Raw genomic sequence first — 22,369 nt, forward strand, 5'->3', positions numbered from 1 at the left:
CGTTTCGGAAACGGCTCTGACTCGTGTACGCTTTTATTTCAAAATAAATACAACGTTTTGGACTACAGTACACTGTTTGTTTTGACTTTTCACGTCTTGACAAACATGGTTCGAGTTTTCGAGGGTAAAATTATATAGAAAATGACCTGAAGGGAAATGAAAATTGGTTCGAGTTAGCGGGAGATTCGAGTTATCGAGGGTTCGAGTTACCGAGGGTAAAATTACAGTAAATGTATGACGGGAATCCAGGGGAAATCGATTTTGGTTCGAGTTAGCGCGAGGTTCGAGTTAGCGAGGGTTCGAGTTATCGGGAGTCGACTGTATATAAAATTCCCATAGTTAGAAGAAAACAGTGCAAAATATCCAACTATGGGGATATTTGTGACCTAACTGTACAAATGTAATTAGAACGTTCATCAAATTGTTTTTATTTTATTTTTGAGTTATCTTACATTAAAATAATTGGGTATCTACCATCTCCTATTTCCTGATAACACAACACTATTTACACATATACAAATTATTTATTAATATTTTAATTTAACATTAGCTTGACTCCTGATAATGAAAATAATTTATGATTTGCTTGAAAAAATTGAGAGCTGCATACCGTATTTACTCGAATAAGTGCCGCCCTCGAAAAGCGCCGCATTTGGGACAAAAAAGTTAATAAGCGCCGCAGTCCCGATGCGGCAGTTATTCGAGGAAGTTCGTTTAACTATAAACAGCACTACAAAGTAACTCTAAAACAAGCTTGGACATTTCTTTTCATCAAAAGTGATGTTTGTGTTCAAAGTGATTGTTTTACCGCTTGTCCATTAGTTTTTCTATCCAACATTCTTCCAATATGTAATACTAAAACTGTGGTGACGGCTGCAAACTGTACCAGGACAGCTGGCGCCACTTGTCTCTTCAGAAAGAGATGAATACTGACACTCGAAGACACATAAGCGCCGCGGCGCTTATACGAGTAAATACGATAGTTTATGTTACTGACTTAACTATAGAGTAGAATGAAAAATAAATTACAAATTCAACAAGTGCCTATGTACATATGCATTTTGTTCCTTATTTAAAGCCTCAAGTAAAATATGAAAGTAAGAGCATTGAAATGAATGCTAATTGAAAAGTACAGAATTGTTCTCACTTTAAAATCAGTGAATAAAACTCAAGTAAAAGCAATAACACAAGTAATGCTTTCCTGAGGTACTTTTTGTTGTTCTGTACAAGAAAGGTTTAATTTTTTAACTTTAAAAATAAAATACCTTGAGTGTGACAATTCAAGTGAAAGCTACTGAGTGGAATTTTTAATTGCTGCTGTTCATTTTTTCAAATAGAAAAATTGGTAGATTTACGCTCTGGCATTCTTAACATGAAAATAGTTATAAATGGAAAACTGTACATAGGGGCTTAAACAAAACAGAACTCGTCTTTTTCTTTTTCTTCTTCTTGTTTTCTTTTCTTTCTTTTTATTTATTTTGTTTGTTTTTCATCGTTTCCGACACAAGGTGAAAGGAAGTTTAGGATGCCTGTGGTGAGATTAGAAGCAATCTCGTCACGCAACAGCTCCCCTGTCACGCGCGAAAGGGTCTCGAATCCAAGGCTGTGTACAATGACAATCACTTAAACGTGATAAGATATTCTGGATAGCACTGCGAGTCATGAAACACCACAAATACGTTTGGATTTACCGTATTGTCTACGACTGAATCGAAAAGAACTTCTGGTTGTTGAGTGGATAGTGGTGGTGGTACAAGAAGTCCCTTGCGACCTAACGCGTAGAAACCGACTACAACTCTAGCCAGGTACATGTGCCTAAGTCCATTACTGTCCGGGGAGGTGTAGTTCATCGAGTAGGAGGCCCTGGAAGCAAAGTACACTCCATTTCCATACACCGCTCCTGAAACAAACAGAGAACAGCAATAATAAGAAAAAGATTTACAACAAGCGTTCTTCTGTTTTTTTTTTTTTTTTTTTTGTTTCAATTTATTAAAAAAAAAGAGACAGGATCACTTTAAAAATGCATGGCGAAAGGTTGTTTTTTAATCTATTCCCAGCGATCACTGCAGTTTTTAATTTTGGTTTTATAATAACATAGGCGGCATAGCAGGGGGACGGGCACGTTTTGGGGCCGAAAATATCGCAAGCGCAGCGTTAAGTTGGTTGGTCAAGATATTCCGTCTCGTGAGTGAGTTCAAACATCTTTGAAGCTTTCTAAGAAGTCTTTGGGAAACTTCGTTTATCTTCGGAATAGTTCGAAAAATGATCGGAAACTTTCGTATAGCCTTCTAACAATAATCGGAGAATCTTCAGAGATCTTGGGTCAAGAAACTGTTCAGAAAACAAAACGTTGCTAAAACCGGAAAAAAAGTTGCACTAAATATGAAAACCTGCCAAGTAGTTTTAGGACAGTCTTAGTCCTCCACGTTCCAAAACGCTCCGTCGCTTCTGAATAAGCTGGGATCGTAGGATTCTAGTACGAGTGTTCGCACTAGAAAATAGAATATTGCTGATTCTTAATGGCACAGTCGGTGTCATTTTACGAAAATAATTGGAATCAGTTGTCGTTTTTACCACAAGTTCTTGAAAAACGCGAAACCTCGAAGCCAACTAAGATGTTATTTCATGGCTTTCCTCAAACAACAACCGCGTGCATAATGATGTTCACACCGAGTAAAACAAAAAAAGAAGAAGAAAAAAATATATGAAGTGTAAGTTTAGTTGTTTGGCAACGTCTGTCAGAGAAACTGCGGGCTCAGCTAGAGAATTGCATTCTTATCAAATTTTCTAACTGACCTAAGATTTTAAGAGTGGGTTTCTAGTACGAGTGTTCGCACTAGAAAATAGAATATTGCTGATTCTTAATGGTACAGTCAGTGTCATTTTAGGAAAATAATTGGAATCAGTTGTCGTTTTTACCACAAGTTCTTGAAAAACGCGAAAACTCGAAGCCAACTAAGATGTTATTTCATGGCTTTCCTCAAACAACAACCGCGTGCATAATGATGTTCACACCGAGTAAAACAAAAAAAGAAGAAGAAGAAAAAAAATACATGAAGTGTAAGTTTAGTTGTTTGGCAACGTCTGTCAGAGAAACTGCGGGTTCAGCTAGAGAATTGCATTCTTATCAAATTTTCTAACTGACCTAAGATTTTAAGAGTGGGTTTCTTTCCTTCTGACATGGTGAAGTCCTTGGTATCGATATTTTACCTATTTGAATTTTTAATAAAAGGTTTAAGAACGGTTATAGTGTTTATTTTGACTCTACGGCAACATTAACCAACTTCATTATTTACTGCACACTTGATGATTTCGACATTGCAGATCCTAGCTGTATGCAGGACGCGTGTCACATATCAACCTGTAGTAAATGGCCCAGCTCACCACGAGTCTCTCGTAGCTTATTTGGTTAGAGCGCCCAGCCAGTATCTGGGAGGCAATAGGTTCGATTCCCGTCGGGGACTCAGATTTTTTCCTTGCCCCTTGCCAGTGTCATTGTTTAACAATTTGTGTTCATTATTTATCACTAACCTTTATTATTTACTTACCGTGTGTCTTTCCACAAAAAGTCCTGTTAAATCCCTGTCTGTTTATGGAGCTCACGTTTGATCCCTTGGTGCCGTGAAAGAGCTGCAACTCGTTTCTGTTGATCCGACCTGATCTGCTGTTGGTTTGTTCAACCTCTTGTTTATAGGTTGTGTACTGCTTGTAAAGGCAAAGGTTTTGAACTCGCTCGATACTGATTATGTTGCCATAGCCACCAGTCCTATAGAACATGTCGGCGACGCTTTGGTATTCTGTTTCATAGAACATAGTCACCGGAACCATGGCAACAGGGACGGGAATTCCATCTGGAAAGCATGGTTGAGGTGACCAGGAATCGGGCGTAAATACCCCTGGGGAAAAGATAAGGAAACTTTAGGTCTCTCACAATGAACTTAATTTTCATTCATTCGTTCATTCGTTCTTTCGTTCGTCCGTACGTTTCCAGTCCGTTGACTCGTTCGTTCGTTCGTTCTCTCGTTCGTTCGTTCTTTCGTTTGTTCGTTCGTTCGTCCATTCATTGGCGTTCGCTCGTTCGTTCGTTCTTTCGTCCGTCCGTCCGTCCGTCCATGCGTCCGTTCGCTCGTCCTTTTGCCGTCCGTTGACTCGTTCGTTCGTTCGTGCTTGCATGTGCGTACCCACGAAACCAGTAAGGGAGGGTATGCGCTCTCCTTATTCCGGCATTAACTCATTTCTTTTGCTCGGCGTTTATCTCGCAATACTAAAGACTCGTCAGTGTAAAGTTTGCTCGACTCTCAGACACCTCTCACGGGGCTGAAGAAAGCGAGAAGTGGAAGAAAGATTTGATCTTCGAATTACACACTATAAGTGCCTCCCGTACCAAGGCTGTTATTAGGTTTTCCAGCCGAGCTCAAAAGATCAAGGGCGGCTTTCTTCGCTTTTCCCATGTGCCCTTGTGACTCCAGAGATACCTGCGTAGAAAAAGTTGCACCTGGGTACGAGGCAGCTATCAGGAGGAAGAAAAGAATATATACAGCTGTTAACTTACCAGTATCTGCCATTATTTTTCGGATCAACCGAAGCGGCGGGTACTTGCTTCCACAAGACACGACCGTCATCGTATTAAAATCCACCGTATAGTCGTGGTCGTTGACAAAGAGAGTCACTCCGCCGTGTTTCTGAGAGCATGCCTCCTCGATCATTGAGCTGACTTTCTCGCTGAGAGCAATTTCCCTGTCTAGAATGATGTAATGCCATCGCACATACTGCGCCACCAATTTGCGCTTTTCAATCTCGTTTTCATTTTCCGCGAGTCTGCTGATTTCCTGCCAAATGCACTCTACTACTAAGGCGACGTCTTCCGAATTGCCACCCACAATGATAGTGCCATTGTGAGCTCCCTTCTTGAGATCTGTATCGTGCTTAGATGCCACATCAAGCAGCCACGCCCAAGAGCTTTGGATCAGACGGGACACCAGCTTATGCGTAACTCTTTGGACTGTACAATGTCTCGAGTAAACGCCACGCAAACCGTTCACAACATTGGTGACACTTTTCTTGTCTTTACCGTATACACGAAACTCTGCCGTCGAGGTGGGTGGATTCAAGGTGCTTCTTTCGTTGAGCGCGTTATCCCGGGGGACTACCCCAGGGATACAGTCTTTGTCTTGCACTAGTGTAGAGAGCGGAGAATATTCCTCAAGGGTCTTAATAGGGGCGAAATCGTTCTTCACATCTTGGGCAAATGTCGCCATCAAACTCTCACCGTACAGCACAATCTTGATCTCGCGTATGTTCCGAGGTGGACGCTCCAGAAAACTCAAAATCCCCCCGGAGAGGACCCGGGCCGAGTTTGTCAGTGACAGTCCCATGCCTCCCGCGCCTATAGTTGGCAAAGCTATGGAGCCCAATCCCCTCTCGTCTGCTAACTGAAGACCAGCTTTTACTCCCAGCTGAAGGTCGAGGATCTGAGGCGGGCCTGGGTAAGCGATGACGTGTACAAGATTCTTACACGGGAGATTCCCTGCTGACGTCATTACAGCGTTGCCAGGAAGCTGTGCACCATTTTCAGTGATGATAAGCTTGCATTCTTTCTGCAAGGAAGGGCCGGCCGTCAGGGCGATATGTTTATTTAACTGACCTCCCTTCTTCAATTCCAGGTTATCTTTATTCATTATCAGCACTGCGTCTACCTCTTCCTTGGTCAAGTCGCCAACACACACACGGATCTGTGTGTTTTGGATCCACGTACACTCACTCGACTCCAGCTCTACTGGTTCAACTGTTGGCAGGTCTTTGTTCTGTAACATGCTCTTCCAAGACAGCTCGTCTGAGATAATTGCTGATTCAACCGGCGATAGCTGCGTTGATGCACTGTGCCTGTCCACTTGTTCAGTTGATGAAAGTTCTGTTAACGTGCCCTCCAAAATTATGTCCTTCAAGTCGACAAGAGAAGATTCTTGGTTTACAATCCCGGAAGAATTCACCTTTAAAACAAATACCACAAGGCTTCGATCAGCGCCTTTCTATAAGAGGTCCCCTGTCTCCCCCACAAATAACGTTTTTGTTTTAGATTTGCTAAATCATAATGATTATGACAATGCTAATGGAAATGTCGATGGCAATTGTAAGCGCCCTGGATCTAACAAACAAGTGTCATTTTTCAGTTGTGTTCTACTGCCATTTTCAGCGTTAATATAGTAGATAAATTTGGTTTTTTTGTTTTTTTTTTTTTTTTTTTTCGTCGCCCCTCCCCCATCTTCCCCCCCCCCCTCTTAATAGAGTGTCAAATGTAGCTTAAGTTTGTGAATTCAGAACGATTTCTTTTCAGTAGTTTATGTTAATCCGTAAAGAAGACTGAACGTTAACCACAATCTGCTGACTTTGGATAAGTTCAGATATGCAAATATACACTGTGTTGTTTTTAGGAATTAATATCCATACCCACTGAATTTTTTAAAAGGAGAGTAAACTTAACTGTTATTAGTTTTGAGCATTTTTTTTCCAAGACATACAGGCAGGATTTGAAAAATTCTGCTCGAGAGCTCAGTTCAATTTGGGATCAAAATCTTGTGCAGGCGTAACTCCCCTTATGTCATTATTGAAAAATTCATCTTCAGAAAAATGTTAGTTTGGGAACGAAAAAAGGCCAGCTATGATTTTCGAAAAGGCAACAGCGGCTAGGAAATTGGGGTATAAATATTTTGTTTCCTAAATTTTTCTTAAGTTTAAATGTTCAGCTATAGCGTGTCCGAACAGACAAAGTTTTCTTAACGTTTTAAAAGGGCTCTAAAACGCAAAATCAATGACTCTTATAACGTAAAAACAGTGTTCCGACACCTATCGTAAAATTTTCTCGTTCGTCGTTTCCCACGCATTTTACTTCATTCAGTCAAACATTGCAATTTTACCCCCGCGACTCTACTGCACAAAAGAGATACATTAAAAACCCTGGTATAAGAACCTAGATTTTTCCAACTTAGCCTAAATAGGTTCTTACAGAAATTGTATTTAGTGGGATTTTAGGCTACTTAGGTTATTATTTACATAGGTTCTCAATTTGATAGGGGCGCTTGCGATCAGCACAGATAACTACAACAGGGCATATGTGATATGGAATATATTGCTATATTAAATAATTATCTAGAACACAGTTGAGATGATAACCATACAGTAAGTTTATCTTTCCAAAGTACTAGCATGCATGTGTAGACTATTAATTTTTTTTCTGTATTTTCATCTGTGCCTTTATTTTTGTAAAATAAGAACCTATTGAAAATTTTAGGCCAAATAGGTTCGTACGAAAAGGGGGTTTAAAATGAAAATTTAAGCTTAACAAGTTCTTAAATTTTAGGTTCTTTTACGCAGGTTTTACTATGCCTTGTGGCTTTTACCTTTTCGAAGTTATTTTAATTCGATATGATAACAGATCACTTCTAATCAGCCACTAAGTTATGCTAACTCCAGTCACCTACTAACCTTTTGCTTCATGTCGTCCAAGATTTCGTCAAGATCAGTTAGAGCGCTAGTGACACTGGACTGCGCTTTATTGTCGGACACAACCTGTTCCTTTTCGCAGACCATCTCGATCGAGCACGAGTGTTTGCGTTCGAGAGCAGCTAACACGTGTTTCCCAATGCCATCGGTGAAGAATTTGCGCAGGCCTGGCTGTTTTAGACGCACGGTCGCCACGCTAACATGGCCAGCGACCTCTGCGATGAACGTTTTAAGGTTGATGGGTTTTTCGTTCGTCCAACAGATTGTGGTAGGGAAAGAGTCACTATCTGCAAGCCGTTTCAGCTTTCTTTTCAACTTTTTCAGCCCCTTTTTGAAACGTGGAAATTCGCGCGGCCCGTATTCTGCAAGGTATCCCAGAAGCGCACTTCCCTTGTCGTGAAATTGCCAGAACATGTCGGACGCTACGTTCCATTGCACACTGTATACCTCCTCGGGTTGTTCTTCAGAGAGCGATGGTTCCATGTTGACTTCCAAACACTCCATGCTGGGTTCTGCACTTCCATTCCATGCAAGCGATGCCCATTCTAAACGGACAAAAGAGCATTAATAACTATTTTTAGCGCAATGTTTACGCGCACATATAGTGACGAGCATAACTTGCTTAGTTAAAGTTGTGTCAAAACAAAAGAAACACATTTGTGGTTGGTCAGCAATTAATCGCTATTGTATATCATGTCAATTTGTGCACAAACAAGTTCAATTGTGTGGTCAGCCGCTAAGCATAACATCATTTTTGAAGACAAAAATAGCCAAAAATGCCAAGTGTACAGATGTAATACTCAACCTTATTAATAAATGCCTGCCACTAAATCGCCCGCCATCTCCCTCCCAGATTGTAGAATGGAAAAGAATTTATTGCAAATCAATTACCGTAAAAATCCAAAACTTCGAAGCTCTGGGCTTTTATTTGTCAACATTTCTTTCAGGGATGGGATGGGGGGCTTATATTCAGACGGAAACTAAAGTTTTAAAAATGCTTGGGCTTGTATTTGCACGAGATAATCTGACCGATGTTTCTGGTGTATACAAAAAACCACATGGTAAAATTCTCTAAAAACAACGATATAAAATTCAGAGCAAGTCCTACAGTCGCTTTTGAGCATTCTCTAACAACGTAAAATACAGCATAAGCTTTACAATAGGGGCTTAAAGTCTTTTAGAGCTATAACTTAACTCATGGTCTTCTATCCGGGAGCGCTCACCCTTGCGAGCAGAGCCTCTTTTAACTTCCCTGGGGTTGAGATCTGGGAAGTATATTTAACTGCATTTTTTTGTTGGAGGGAGGGGGCTTATTTTCGGGGGGGGGGGGGTATAAATTTTACGGTGTATAAATACACGTAGTAATAATGATTTGTTATTTTTCGGACTCGCTTGACAAAGCAGGCTGGCAGTAGCTAGGTTAAGTAATAAACCTCGAAGGTCAAGTTGTGCCGGCTAAAAATAGTGACCTTATTAAGGCAAAAGCCGCCGCCAGACGTGCTAAATAAATTCCGGACAATTATTCTGCCTGCCGGCAGGACTCGTAATTAAAAATATTGACCAAACGTAAGGTCAAGACGACAGCATATTTGCCGTGCATATCTTTGTGCGTATTTATGGACCTATATGAAAAAAAGAACGAGGCCAATATCCCGCCATCTTGAAGAGCTTACACAATTTTCAGAAGTTTGAACAAGAATCTGACGTACAGTCACTTTTTAACGCACTTCCTTATTCTAATTTGTAGAAATTAAGCTTTATAAAGGACTGTTTAGAAGCAAAATACTTCGAAAGCTATAAGCATAAATTCGAGATTAAAGCGGCTCACAAAACAAATTAAAGAAAGAACAGCCGGTCAAACTCGCCATCTAATCTCCGTCGTTTGAGTGTTGAGCCCGTATATACATAAAATAAAACTATACCAGTTATGGGGCTTTAACTAATATTTCATAAATGAAAGAAAATATTTATAATACTAATCTGCACTTACGTCCGTCGAAAAATTAACACGAAGTAGCTTAAAAATATTTCTTACTGAGGCGCTTTCTTTCATCTTGACCTTCTATACAAAATGTGAGCGAAGCTGTTAAGTGGCAAGAGCTTCTTTAGCGCTGGTTAGAGTCAGAAACTGCTGTGCAAAATAATGGTCATTTCTCACTCAATTGGACTTCAAGGGAAAATTACAATTTAACTCACCAATGTCCATCATAAAAAACGGTTAAAGGAAAACAGGCCAGTTCTTCAACTTTCGCACGAGTGTTAAATTCAAACAAGTAGCTCAAAGGATCAAGTTTTGACATGTGCCCAGTCGGGTAGCCAATCGCCACACAGGATTTTTTGAAAAAAGCTGGCTTTGTTGGCTCGTCACGCAATCCTCCCGTTAGTCGGGTTAGCGTGACCAGCCAAAAGAATGTTTGCGCAGGAGGCTGCTTAGTGGATTCTCCTGGAGAGATCAACCAGATAATCAAATATCACAACAGGGCCGTACCTAGGATTTTTTGTCTGCGGAGGCAATCTTTAAACCTTTAGTTTGCTTAGTTTTCTTTTAGTTTTCCTGGCGGCTTAGAACTGTAGAATAATTCATAAGAAACACGGATACCGTATTTTCTCGATATAAACGCCGGGCCCCGAATAAACGCCGGGTCTCATCGGTAGAGTGGTAAGTAAGCCTTTCAGGCATTTATTCGAGGTGTAATATGCTTTAGGTATGATGGCAAAAGGCATTCATGTCACAAATAAGGATTAAAAACCCTTGTTTAATAAATATTTTGCTCGAATAAACTGCCCCATTCAAATAAACGCCGGATCTACGGAGCCAAGTTTGGAATAAACGCTGGGGGCGTTTAATTGAGAAAATACGGAAGTCCAAAAAGGGGGATGGATGGGCAAAATTCGAGAAGATTAAAACGGATTGCGTTCGGGTCATCTTGAAAAACGTCGGCCCGACATTTTCTAACCTTATCTCAATTTGCATGAAAAGTGTCATTAACAATGCTCAAAAATCATCCTTGTTTGTTGTGTGGCCGTGATTTGCCAATAAAGGACTTTTGACGAAAATAAATAGAATTAACTAAAATACCGTGACCTGGCCCCTTTAAAACCAACATTTCCAAATTCCAATTCGATCTGGAATTAGTGGGATCAAGAAGAGCCACCTTAGTGGAAGATCCCACTGTAAATCCCCATTTCCATTTTTTTATTTTATAACTGCATAGCTGGAGGAAATAATGACTGATGCTATAAACCACCGTATTTGCATAATACGCCGCGGTTTCTTCCGCATATCGCTCACGTTGTGTCTGGGCAGCCTCGTCCCCAGGCCATACCGCGCTATGCGAGTGAGCGGAGGAGGACTGAAACCGAGCGCGATAGCGCGAGGCCTGGCACAAAATGGCAAAAAAGTCCCAGTTTAGCGAGAAAAAGTCCCAGATATAGTTCGACGAAAATATACGTTTTTCTGCGAGGAAAAGAAAATATTTCTGTTCATGAGAAAACTGCATCCCTTTTGAACATTTGTGGACTATTTTAGATGGCGGAGACGAACTGTAATGCCGTTTTTTCCTGCCTTGCAGAATGGTATTGGTCGTATTAGAGTTAAGAAAATTTTCTTTATTTATATTTTTTCGTTCACTACTCGTAGTGATACATGGGTCTACATGTATCTAGAAGTTCTTTGTGGTAAGCAAATTACGTTCGCCAGGTATAGTAACTGTGGTATTTTATTTAAACCTAAAAGGCGTCGATCTCAATGTTTATAGACCTAGGGTCGGGATTTTCGACCTTTTATTTACAAATTTATGTGCGAAAACAAAGAAACAATTCCGCTTACTTGAGAGAAGAGGGCTGATCCCCCGATGCATGTAAGCTTGTCATTGATTACCTGTAAATTTTTATTTCGCTTTTTAGAGAAAAAAAAATCTAACTCTCGTAAACCAAAACTTTATTTGATCTTGTTGTAGCCTGTATACTCTGGCTCATTTCATTAGCAGGAGATGTTAATCCAAATCCTGGGCCATGTTCAGGTAATATAATTATAACAAGTATGCTTCAATCATTTTCGTCAATTCAATGAGCTTATTAAATAAAAATTACAGCTGGTCATGCTTATTGCAGATTCGAGTGTGAATTGATAACATTTCCATTGTGTAGCACCACTAAATAGCCAACAGTTCTTGTCAGCCCAAAAGGTGTGGAAATTTATTTCAATTTCCCTCAGTTGCAGAGTTAGCATTTCAGCTGAAGTTTATATATTTTGCTGCCAATTTTCGTGTGCACTGCTTTCCCCTTTAGACAAGGTACATACTGCATCATTGTAGACACAGCTTGTTTAACAAAGTATGATTCTTCTGCTATTCTCTCTGACATTTACTTGCAAAGAAACACATAAACACAATATATATACTAACTGAGCTAAGCAAATACATATGGAAGCTCAAAGAGGAGGACAAGGATTTTAATGTTACCTGGAAAGTTCTCTCTAAGGCCAAACCGTACACAAACACTTTAAAAGTTGTGACCTGTGTACTACTGAGAAATTTTTCTAATTTGTTGGCCACATATGGCAACTCTTAATAAGCGGAACGAGCTTATTTCTACGTGTAGGCACAGGCGAAAATTTATTTTAAATTTAATTTTAAGGTTTAATTTAGAATTTCATACACTAATTTTAGCGTGAGCAATTAGTGATGCTTTTCAAGCTCTGATATGACAACTGAGCATGCGCACGTGCCTACAGTGTAAAATTTAAATTGTAACGGTTAACAGTGCGATCAAAACAATGATGTAGACTATAACAAACTAGTGTACATGCTGTTTAACTGAAGAGTGGGTCACCTTTATGGTGGCCTACAAAAAATTTATTGAATGGTAGTAATGAATTTGAGTTGTTCATTAGAAAAAAGATTATACTGTTTTATATGTTTATTTACAAATAAATTAAAATATCAAAATATATAATGTTTAAATATTGTTTGAACCGCTCCAGAAAAGCTGGTTACTGGGACTTTTGGACCAGCTTCTTTTTAATTTGTGAGCCCCATTCTGCATTCTGATAGCCCAAAAATATTTTATTTTTCCTCACATGGGTACATTGACTATTTATCCCATTCCTTAAACTACCACCTTTTTAACTCCTACTTGCAGAGATATTAAACTGAGCTTGACTGACACACACACACATAAACACAGTACAGTATACAAAAGTATTTACATGTATTCAACTCTTGCAATATATACTAAAACTAGTAGGAATTGGAATTTAGGGGAGTCATTTGGTAGGGTGGGGTGATTTGGGAAGGAGGCAGGGAAAGCTGGAGGCAGTGGAAAGTGTTATATTATGTTTTCATATTCTCTTGATATTTGAGGTCTGTCCATAGAAAATGTATGACATTGCCAGCTGATGAAACCTGATCTGCTTGTACCAACCCATCTTTCTAAAGCATAAGAGAAGAATAAAGCCTTTTGATTGATTGTGCCAAGCTAAGTGGCTAAAGGTCTTTAATGAATCCAAATAGAATCATTGTATATCTAGAAGATACTCTGGATAATGTTTTATAGTAACAATAGTAACAATATAAATATAACATTAACTAACAGTAACATACGACTTTTAAACTGAAATGTAGCCATTCTAAACATTTTGATACCAGTCCATTAGGAACAGTTTTTTGTTTCCTTACAATCATAATCTTGTCAATGCTTAGTGGCCGAAGGGAATTTGATATGTTATTGAGTCTCACAAGTCTGAAGTTCACAAGAGAGAAGTTGAATCTGTTAAGCAGCTGAGTTGACACATCACAACTCGGTATCGTCACCTAGGCGAATTGCAGCGTTTGTTTCCCAGAAAACAAACCACTACACAGCTTTCTAATTTTCTGATAAGTAGCTTTAGTCATATATTTTGCTACTGATACTTCTAATAAATAGTTACAACTTCACTTACCTTGGAGAAAACTGCGAAAAATATTCGAAAAAAGCGAAGGTAAAGGAACAAAGAAAGCACACACGAAAGCACAGTTGAAAGTACTGATGGATTATCAGCTTTGAGCCTTTTATCTTTTCACCGCTGTTGTTGTTGTGTCAGCGAGAAGCAAAAATACTCATCATACGACTTTCCACGAACGGCCACTATTCTATCTCCGTTCACCAACAGAGAAATCGATCGATAGAGACAGCTCCCATCGCCAGTTACAGTTAGTGGAACATATTCTTCAAGCTCTTTAGATGGTACAATTTGTTGCGCATAAAAATCGACATTTAATGTTTCTACCTTAAATAAAAAATCTCCAATTACTTCACGAGTTTGCTGGCAGACATGGATGAAGGAATCCCAGCCAAATTCTGACGCGTTTTTAAGTTCTTCAAGAAGTTGACTGAAGTTCAATCGTTGGACAGCCTCCGCCATATTGGATTTGCCGTTTATTGCCAGGCGTCCTAGGCGAACTTTCCCGACAAGCTTGACGGGTGACGTCACATCCAAATTCGCCGGGGACGACTGGGGACGAGGCTGGTGTCTGGGTAATTTCATCTCCAGTTGATGGCTTGCTTTATTCTCATTACCCGTGCGCTTCACGATATGTTAATACTGAAGGGAGAAACTCGACCTTAATCAATTTTAAAAGAGCCAGACAATCAGGATTAGTTTCAATCACGAAATTCGCCATTGTTATTTGGACTCGAAACGAATGAAATTTCAATGTTGTTTGTCTGTTGAACAAGTGTATCTACTTTTTGGTGTTCCTAAAACCATAAATGACCGCAAATTCTCCTGGTGAAACACACTTCAAAATGTCATAGAGAGCCGGACAAAAAGCAACACGCAGTATACGCGCAATCATTGAAGCCTACTGGTTTATGTAAACAAATAAAGCATACTGTTAACTTACTCATTCTCGCTTTCTTGTTTCAAAGATTTGTCGTCTCTTCAACGAATGATCGTCGATTTTCCTTCGGCAAGCACACGAAAGAGTGCATTTCTCCAAGTACATCCCTTAAAAGACAAAAACAGCGCTGAATTAGAAACATTCACCGGTTGAACACATCATTTATCACGCCGCCTCCGATTATCACATCACGCAAGAATCTTCACAGCCCGGCTGCGAACGCCGACCTTGTCTGTGTATCGGGAACTTTCTGTGACCTCACTATGCGAAACAGTAAATTATTTTTATACCTAAGAATACATTTCTCCATGTACATTCCTTGGATGAGAAACATATAATTGAAATTTAAAGAAACATTCAACTGTATGTACTCATAGCCCAGGTACGATCTTTGTTTGAAAGCACGCCAACTCTAAATTATCACATCACGCAATAATCTCGTACGAATGGAAATTTAAAATAGCTACGCCGACCTCTGTTTGCTGATGAAAATCTCTGTGACCTCATGTAATAAAATACGAACCAGTAAAATATTTTTATACGGAAAAATCTTGCAAAGTTAACTTTTGAAAAGAAACTTTTGAGAAATCATAGATTGTCATTGTAAGGGGTTTTGTCTTACGCAACGAATGATGACAGCTATAAACGCCAACGCAAAAAGGTCAACAACTGATTTACATGAAGTAAAAAAAAGAATATTGAAAGGAATATTAATACAATCCATTGAATCAATTTTAGTGTAAACCAATCAGGCCGTTCTCAATAAGAACTAGTAGAAACAAACCTTAGTTCAGTCCTTAATGTTGTTATGGGTGTCAAAAAACACGACCGTAGTAATGAGTTTGTGACACAGAAATTTGTTGTGAAATAGACATCACCCCCACATTGCAACGTGTTGCGTGACTATAGCTGTAACCGAACTATCATTGCATTGTTACCAAACAACGAAGGCTCGAAACCTTTCTAAAATTCCAAAGAAAAGGCCTTTAACCTACCTTATCAGCTGTTTGTTGTTAAATAGACACTAAATTCAAGGCCAACGCAACGTCTCAGTTATCTTTTAAATTAACATTTAATAATTCCCACTCGATTCACCACGATGACTCAGTATTAAAACTTTCAATGTGTGTTGTTGCGCAAAGGCTCATTCCCAAAAAATGCCACATCATGCGGAAGAAGAGTATAGTGCATTTTATGAAAATTAAAATGATGATTTACCTGACTTAAACAGAAAAATATGTGCAGATGGTTGTAAGATGACTTCCTTCATTGCTTTAATATCAGAAATTCACGTCACGCGCCAACGGTCACGTGACCAAGCTTTAGTAATATTCTGTTAGAACGATTTCTTGGAAAGCCATGAAAAGAGACGAAATTTTAAATTGCGTGAACACGTACAAGGAAGCTGGCATCAGATTTGCGTCGATTTTATACGTGACAGGAAAAATATAACATTTCCTCTTTTCCCTTTCTTTTTTATCTTTGGAACGTGACTGTTTTTAAAATCGCACGATTTTAATTGCTTGTCATTTTCCTAAAAAGAAATATTATTTACAATGATACCAAAAAAATTTGCCCCTTCCTTTGACGTCATGAGGAAAAAAGCAGAGAGCGAGAATGAAAACATCAGCGTTTGGCACAAATGCCCTGCGTTTAAGGTCGTCGGGGACTTGTTTCAAGGGACAAACGAGAAATCCTGAAAACCAATTTGCTGATTATAAAAGTTCCTTATATCAAACGTAAAAAATCCATTTTGCTTATGGAGTCAATTGGTAGCATTTATGAGACATTTCCTTCGTGATCAGTATCTTATGCGCCCGACTTTGAGTAATTAACTTTTAGAAAAAATATAATGACAACTCTCGCCTTGCGGACACCTCGCTATAACGGGCACCCCGTTATTACATATTACGGACAGGAGTTGAAGTCCCGGCGAATAAGAATTAGTCAAAATAACTTTCATTACTACGAACTTCCTGTAGTACGGACACCAAATGGTGGTCCCGAAGGTTTCCGTTGACTATGTATGTGACTCACTTCCCAGAGAATAAGTAAACAGACTGACACTGCATACGATAATTTATACGCGCAGACTTTCCGGTCCAGTGGGCAAACCGTTGGCAAACCGCAACTCGATCGAAGAATTTTATGGTTTCCGGTTGGATGTAGTTCTGTGAGCACGGTCATTACATCAGACCATAAAAGTAAACAATGATGAACAAAGCTTGAAGTTCAATACTGTAAACTTGCTTCATACCCGTGAATTTCGGCATGATAAAAGAACACCGCAACGGAAATCAAGGAAATGTAAGCCCTGAAGTGGATAGGTGAAAAATAGTTTTCATACCATTAAAACTTAAAAGAGCACGATTTGTTCTTACCAGTTAGTATAACCTTGATCAAAATTGAATTTCTCATCACTATTGTTACTATGTGAACACATGTGTGAGCCAAGCATGAAAATGATCATGAAAATTATAATTTGATGATCAAAGTATTTTACTGAAATGGCAACCAATGGCGTTTTAATTTTTAAGAAAAGTGAATTTCAACTACAACTGCAAGAAACTGGTAGACGTTAAAAAAATTTTTTGTCGATATTGGAGGCTGAAAGTGTTAATGAGAATTTCGTATTCTATATAAATGTAGAATATTTCAAGAAGAACGCACAGAAGTTTCAGTCGGATTTCCAAATCGCTTTCGTTGATGAAAGTAGACTAAACCTAAAAGCGGAAAATTTCAGATAAATGGATGAGGCGCTCTGTTGTCATAAAAATGTCAAGACTATGGAGAGGTCATTAGACGGATTGTAAAATACGTAATTAATTTTAGTTCAAGTGTGTCTGCACGCATAAAAGAGGAACGGACTTAAAAAAATTCTTGTATTTCAAAATTTCTCATCGAGAAATGAACTTTGTTAATCTTAAAGGTGGATATGATTTTGTTCTATGTACACTTCAAGAAACCGTATTTTAGAAGCGCTGACAAAGCAGATTTTGTCACGATGATTATGAATATGTATCGTGTTACAATAACAAAGAATTTCTGAGAAAGGATCCTTGATGAACTTTTCCCTAATTCTGCTGCCCTCATTGCGAAATTAACTTACGATTCTTGCGAGGATTCGTATTTTAATCATAAGAGTCGAGGCCAGAAAGTCGCTTCTAAAGAATTTTCAGACGAGTACTTGTATTAAAATACTGATGTTAATTCACTATCGAATTTGTTCGATTCGTGTGCTGACGGTTATGAATTTACAATATGCAAATGTAAACTCGCCTGTTCAGATTGCTATAACGCAAATTCGCTTACCTTGCGTGTGTTGTTGAGCGGTTAAGGTAACGTAAGTCTTCGGTGTGTTTCTTCAACTCGGCAGAGTCGATCCTGTACCAAAATCTTGCTTATCGATTTCTAGTTTCAAGTCTTTCAACAAACGTTGAGCCAACAACTAACGTTGAGCGTTCAACCGGCAGCCACAAATAACACAAATGTCAACAAAAGAACTGCACCGTCACGTGACTATTGACACGGCGAATGATTAACTTTATTATTCGTTTGTGGCAAGTTCCATCCCGCCCACTTTCAAGAACAAAAAACTTGTGAAAAAAGAATAATAATAATAATTGATGTTTGAATAAATTTCAAGATGTTTTTGTACGACAAATACTTTCCATCGATCAGTGACATCAGCAATACGCACGGCAACAATTCGAGAAATGTCACGGTCTATTAAAATAAACAAATCCTCCTCGTTTTTCCTATTTAGGTAAAATAAAAAGTTGTGTTTGACGTCTGAAACGAAAGGACGATGCTCTTCAGCGAAACAAGGTTTCCTTGGTGATGGGCCCGATTTTACCATTGCTTTGCGTATAACACTATTGTTTTGTGCTGCAATGATGTTATGTGACTTTTAATACGTCAGTGTGTGAGAGAGTGCGTTCGGAAAGTTGCAAATGGGCTGCACGCTCGCTCGTGCCACGCGATCCGTACGTGAGCGTGCCCTGTGAATGGTTTACATCACGAGACATGTAGCATGTAAAGCATGCCGGGTCGAGGCTGCGTGCCATATAAATATAAACCGCTTTTTAGTTACATCTTGCCAAGGGGGCAGTAAAATCATATCGTTATATCAAGGGATCGTTATATCGGGATTCCGTCCCATACATTTTACTATTGTCGGGACATAACATATTCATCGTTATATCGGGAATATCGTTATATCGAAGATCGTTATATCGGGGTTCCACTGTATTAGATGGGTTTTTGTCACAATCAGTGTTCTCTATAAATTTTGACCTGGGCTCTGTATTCCCGAAAAAGCACCGTTTAATACATGATCGTGCCTAACTCCTCATGTTTCAGCGCCGTTTACTACGACTTTCGAAATGAGTTGCTCAATCGTTGATTATAAAAATAATCATACAAAAGATGATTAGGGTCAGTTCAATTGGCGACAATTTTTACTTGTAATGCCCAAATTAAGATAAATGCCGTGAGTGTCAGTGAAGAATATATTTCTGTCACGCTACCCTCTATGCAAGCTCTTATCCTCTTCACTTTTATACAACCTCTTTAAATTGCGATCATTTCATAACTAAAATAATCTGCTTTTTATCAGGTTTTTATCTTTTTGTCAGGTTTGTGGTTAACCTCAAACCGAGCTTCTAAACGAATTCTGCGATGCGTGACCACTTCAGAATGAAACGTCGCTGTCACGAATTCTGGTCCACCGCGCGCAACAGTCACGAACAAAGAGGAACAACTGATTTAGCGCATGTCTTAATATATATATCCTCGTTCAAAAATACCTCCCATGTTCAGTATTTATATAAGATCACAACCTGCAATTATGTAACCGTAGAATGCGTGAATTACCCGTAAAATTGCGAGCGACAACTTTTTTTTCCGTCCGCCGGTGTGTTAGCTTGTGTTCGACCCGCTTGCTGTGAAACGAATGCATGCCCGAGCATATCTTGGGTTTAGCTTTCTCGAGAAAAACTCCATACAAATCAGAAGGGAAAATCCTGGTCACATAAGCTAAATAAAGTCCCTGGGGTTACCCCCTTTAGTGGACTATACGGGAGGCTCCGCCGGAAGAGATGACTTTTTCTGGCTGGAAGTATATAAACGGGACGTGATTTCACGAGTCAAAGTATAAAGAAAGATAGGGGGAAATATCAGTTTAGGTATTTAACGGGCCTTTCAAAAATTCGGAACAGACTCACTAACGACTGATTCATCTATGTATTTTCAGGGGTTACTTAAATGAAAAGGTTAAGGGATGCATTATTTTCTACTTTAGGCATGTGAAAGGGTTCTATTTTCTATAAAAAGAGATGTTTCATAAAAAGGGTAAGTGTTTGGGCATCAAGGCGGAGCCCCGCTCCCCCGTATAAAACTTTTTTGGGTACTTATACTTGTACGCAAAAGAAGTGCGGGCAAACCACAAGCACTATAAGCCAGGCCGCGCACTTCTAAAATTCCTTGGATGTGTAAGGGCTATAGAAAGCATAAGGATAAATATTCTAGAAATGATGTTTGCATGCACTCAAGAAAATTGGCTCAAATCAGCTTAAACTATAGCTTAACCTGTGCAAATCCCGCAGGCCACAGACTTCGATCCAAGAACAAGTCGAAATATCATTTGTAATGAATATCATTTACATTAAACGCTGCATGGTTTTGATAATGTGACGTGATACGTGAATTTCCTGCTTTTATTCTGAGCAACTGTTAGTTTGATGATAAACTGATAATGTTCAGATTCGACGCTAACAGCAAATCGATATCTATGTCACTTCTTTTTCTTTAACGGAAAGTTGTGGAATTTTTACGTACACATGTCATGCATTATTTAGGATTCAAACAGAAGACCAAACAAAGAAAGCAACGCGGATTTTTTTTTATATATAAAATATGAGCTAGAGAGCGTGGGTCTTTACTTAATTTCGTTTCACCACCGGACTACGGTTAAAAAAATATAATACCCACATTCGGGATTTGTTTCAGATTTGCCTTTGCCACATCGGATCTCAAAATTCGGTGCAAACTCCGTTGTGATCAAGACTATTAATTGCAACATATATAGAAATATGCTAAGCCTATATAGTTCAACCAGTTTCACTGCATGCAGCACGTCTAAACGCTTGGCTATTTAAACGACTTCAACGACATTATTTTGCTTCAAGTACTGAACTGCGGTTACTTTTAAGATTGGTCTACAATATTAAACTTACCCGTAGAAATCGTGATTAGCTTTGTAGATCACCGACAACAGCAAGATTTCATAGTCAGCCAGGCTCTATGAGTCGAATAAATGACACATCCAGTGCAGGAAGAACGATGGAGGTTCCAGCTTGTCGCCACGGTTTTAATATAGTACACTTTCGAAACAAACTGTCTGGAATGCGCTGAATTGTTTGTGACCGAATGACCAGTCTTCCGCAAACAATTGTGTCAAGATTGACAGGAGGGCAAAATGTGACGCATCATTAACTACGGACGTGACAAAATATAATTTTCCTGTTTGGAAAGAACTCCAAATTAAAGGAAAAAGAAATATGATATCGTACTGTACCCTATATCATAAAGAGTAAGACTTCCCGAAAAGAAGATTATATAACATCCTTCACAGAAACTGCTCAGGAGTATGTGTTCTGCTTTTCCCTGTCTTCCGTATGTCTTCTTGCATACTAATTTGGATTTCCTGCATACTAATAACTGTCTTCCTGCATACTAATTTGGACTTCCTGCATACTAATAACTGTCTTCCTGCATACTAATAACTGTCTTCCTGCATACTATTTAATAATAACTGTCTTCCTGCGTACTATTTAATAATAACTGTCTTCCTGCATACTATTTAATAATAACAGTCTTCCTGCATACTAATAACTGTCTTCCTGCATAATAATAACTGCCTCCTTGCATACTAATATTTCTTCCTGCATACCAGGAGCCATAATCGGTAGCCTGCGAGCAGGCTCACCTTGGGGCACGCGCGAATATACCTTGGGGCACGTGCGAGTGGTGAGCGTAGCGATAAGGCTCTCGTGCGTGCCCCAAGGTGAGCCTGCTCGCAGGCTACATAATCGGGGACGGAGACCGTAAGCGCGTGTCATTTCAGTATTGGGGGGAGGGGGGTGTCCCCAAGATAAGGGACAATTTTGCTATTTGCAGTCCCGACGAGAGAAAATCTAGCGGCACAAACCCATCTCATTGGAGGAGGTAGCGTTGCGTAACCAGCAACGAAGAAGTTGGGAACGAAAAATTGCGCAACGAGCTGCGTGACCAGCCAAAAGAAGATTTGTGTTGTAGTCTGCGGTCAGCGTAATTGATTAGCAGTACCGTATTTACTCGAATAAGCGCCTCCCCGAATAAGCACCGCGCTCTATATGCGCCGCATATGGGTCAAAAAATTTAATAAGCGCCGCAGCTCCGATGCGGCGCTAATTCGAGGAATTCAGTTTAACTAAAAAAGCACTACAAAGCAACTCTAAAACAAACTTGGACATTTCTTTCCATCAAAAGCAGTTTAAAATGATTGTTTTACCGCTCGTCCATTAGTTTTTCTGTCCAGCATTCTTACAATATATACGTAGTTCTGTAAATGTTGTGAAGGTCGCGAACTTTGCCAGGACAGCTAGCGCCTCTTTCCTCTTCAGCAAAAGACAACTCCTGGCAATCAAAATACGCTATTTTCAATTACTGTAAGAGATAAGATTCTTTGTGGCGTCCAAATTTTAAATAAGCGCCGCCCTCGAATAAGCGCCGCACTTGAGGCGCGAAAAATTTAATAAGCGCGTAAAAACGGAATAATGGCCCGGGGGGGGGGGGGCTACTAAAAAAAGTTTTGTACAGGGATGCTGCTCCCCGAGGTCCAACCCCTTACCCTTTTATATACCATTTTCATAGAAAAGACACCCCTTTCGCATACCTTTTCTGAAAAAGGTATCCCTTTCATACTGTATACCGAAGAGATATGACAT

At 39.4% G+C, this 22,369-nt stretch overlaps 1 protein-coding gene across 6 annotated transcripts; it reads right to left on the reverse strand.

Annotated features, from left to right (window-relative positions):
- Nucleotides 1–1,452: 1,452 nt before the first annotated feature.
- Nucleotides 1,453–21,189, reverse strand: LOC144666230 (protein mono-ADP-ribosyltransferase PARP14-like). 6 transcript variants are annotated; one of them, XM_078527628.1, is made up of 6 exons: nucleotides 20,618–21,189; nucleotides 14,385–14,488; nucleotides 7,483–8,045; nucleotides 4,553–5,990; nucleotides 3,549–3,896; nucleotides 1,453–1,900 (listed from the first exon to the last, which is right to left on the reverse strand). In XM_078527628.1, exons 2-6 carry the CDS (start codon nucleotides 14,386–14,388, stop codon nucleotides 1,620–1,622), a joined length of 2,634 nt encoding a protein of 877 aa, XP_078383754.1. In that variant the 5' UTR covers nucleotides 14,389–14,488; nucleotides 20,618–21,189; the 3' UTR covers nucleotides 1,453–1,619. The 6 variants fall into 6 exon arrangements, with proteins under 6 accessions (XP_078383754.1, XP_078383753.1, XP_078383755.1 ...); XM_078527627.1 differs by lacking the exon at nucleotides 20,618–21,189 and adding an exon at nucleotides 17,694–18,101; XM_078527629.1 differs by lacking the exon at nucleotides 20,618–21,189 and adding an exon at nucleotides 15,600–16,843.
- Between the last annotated feature and the right edge of the window lie 1,180 nt (nucleotides 21,190–22,369).

Source organism: Oculina patagonica, chromosome 9, assembly GCF_052425735.1.
Source record: "Oculina patagonica isolate OP01 chromosome 9, crgOcupat, whole genome shotgun sequence".
NCBI lineage: Eukaryota > Metazoa > Cnidaria > Anthozoa > Scleractinia > Oculinidae > Oculina > Oculina patagonica.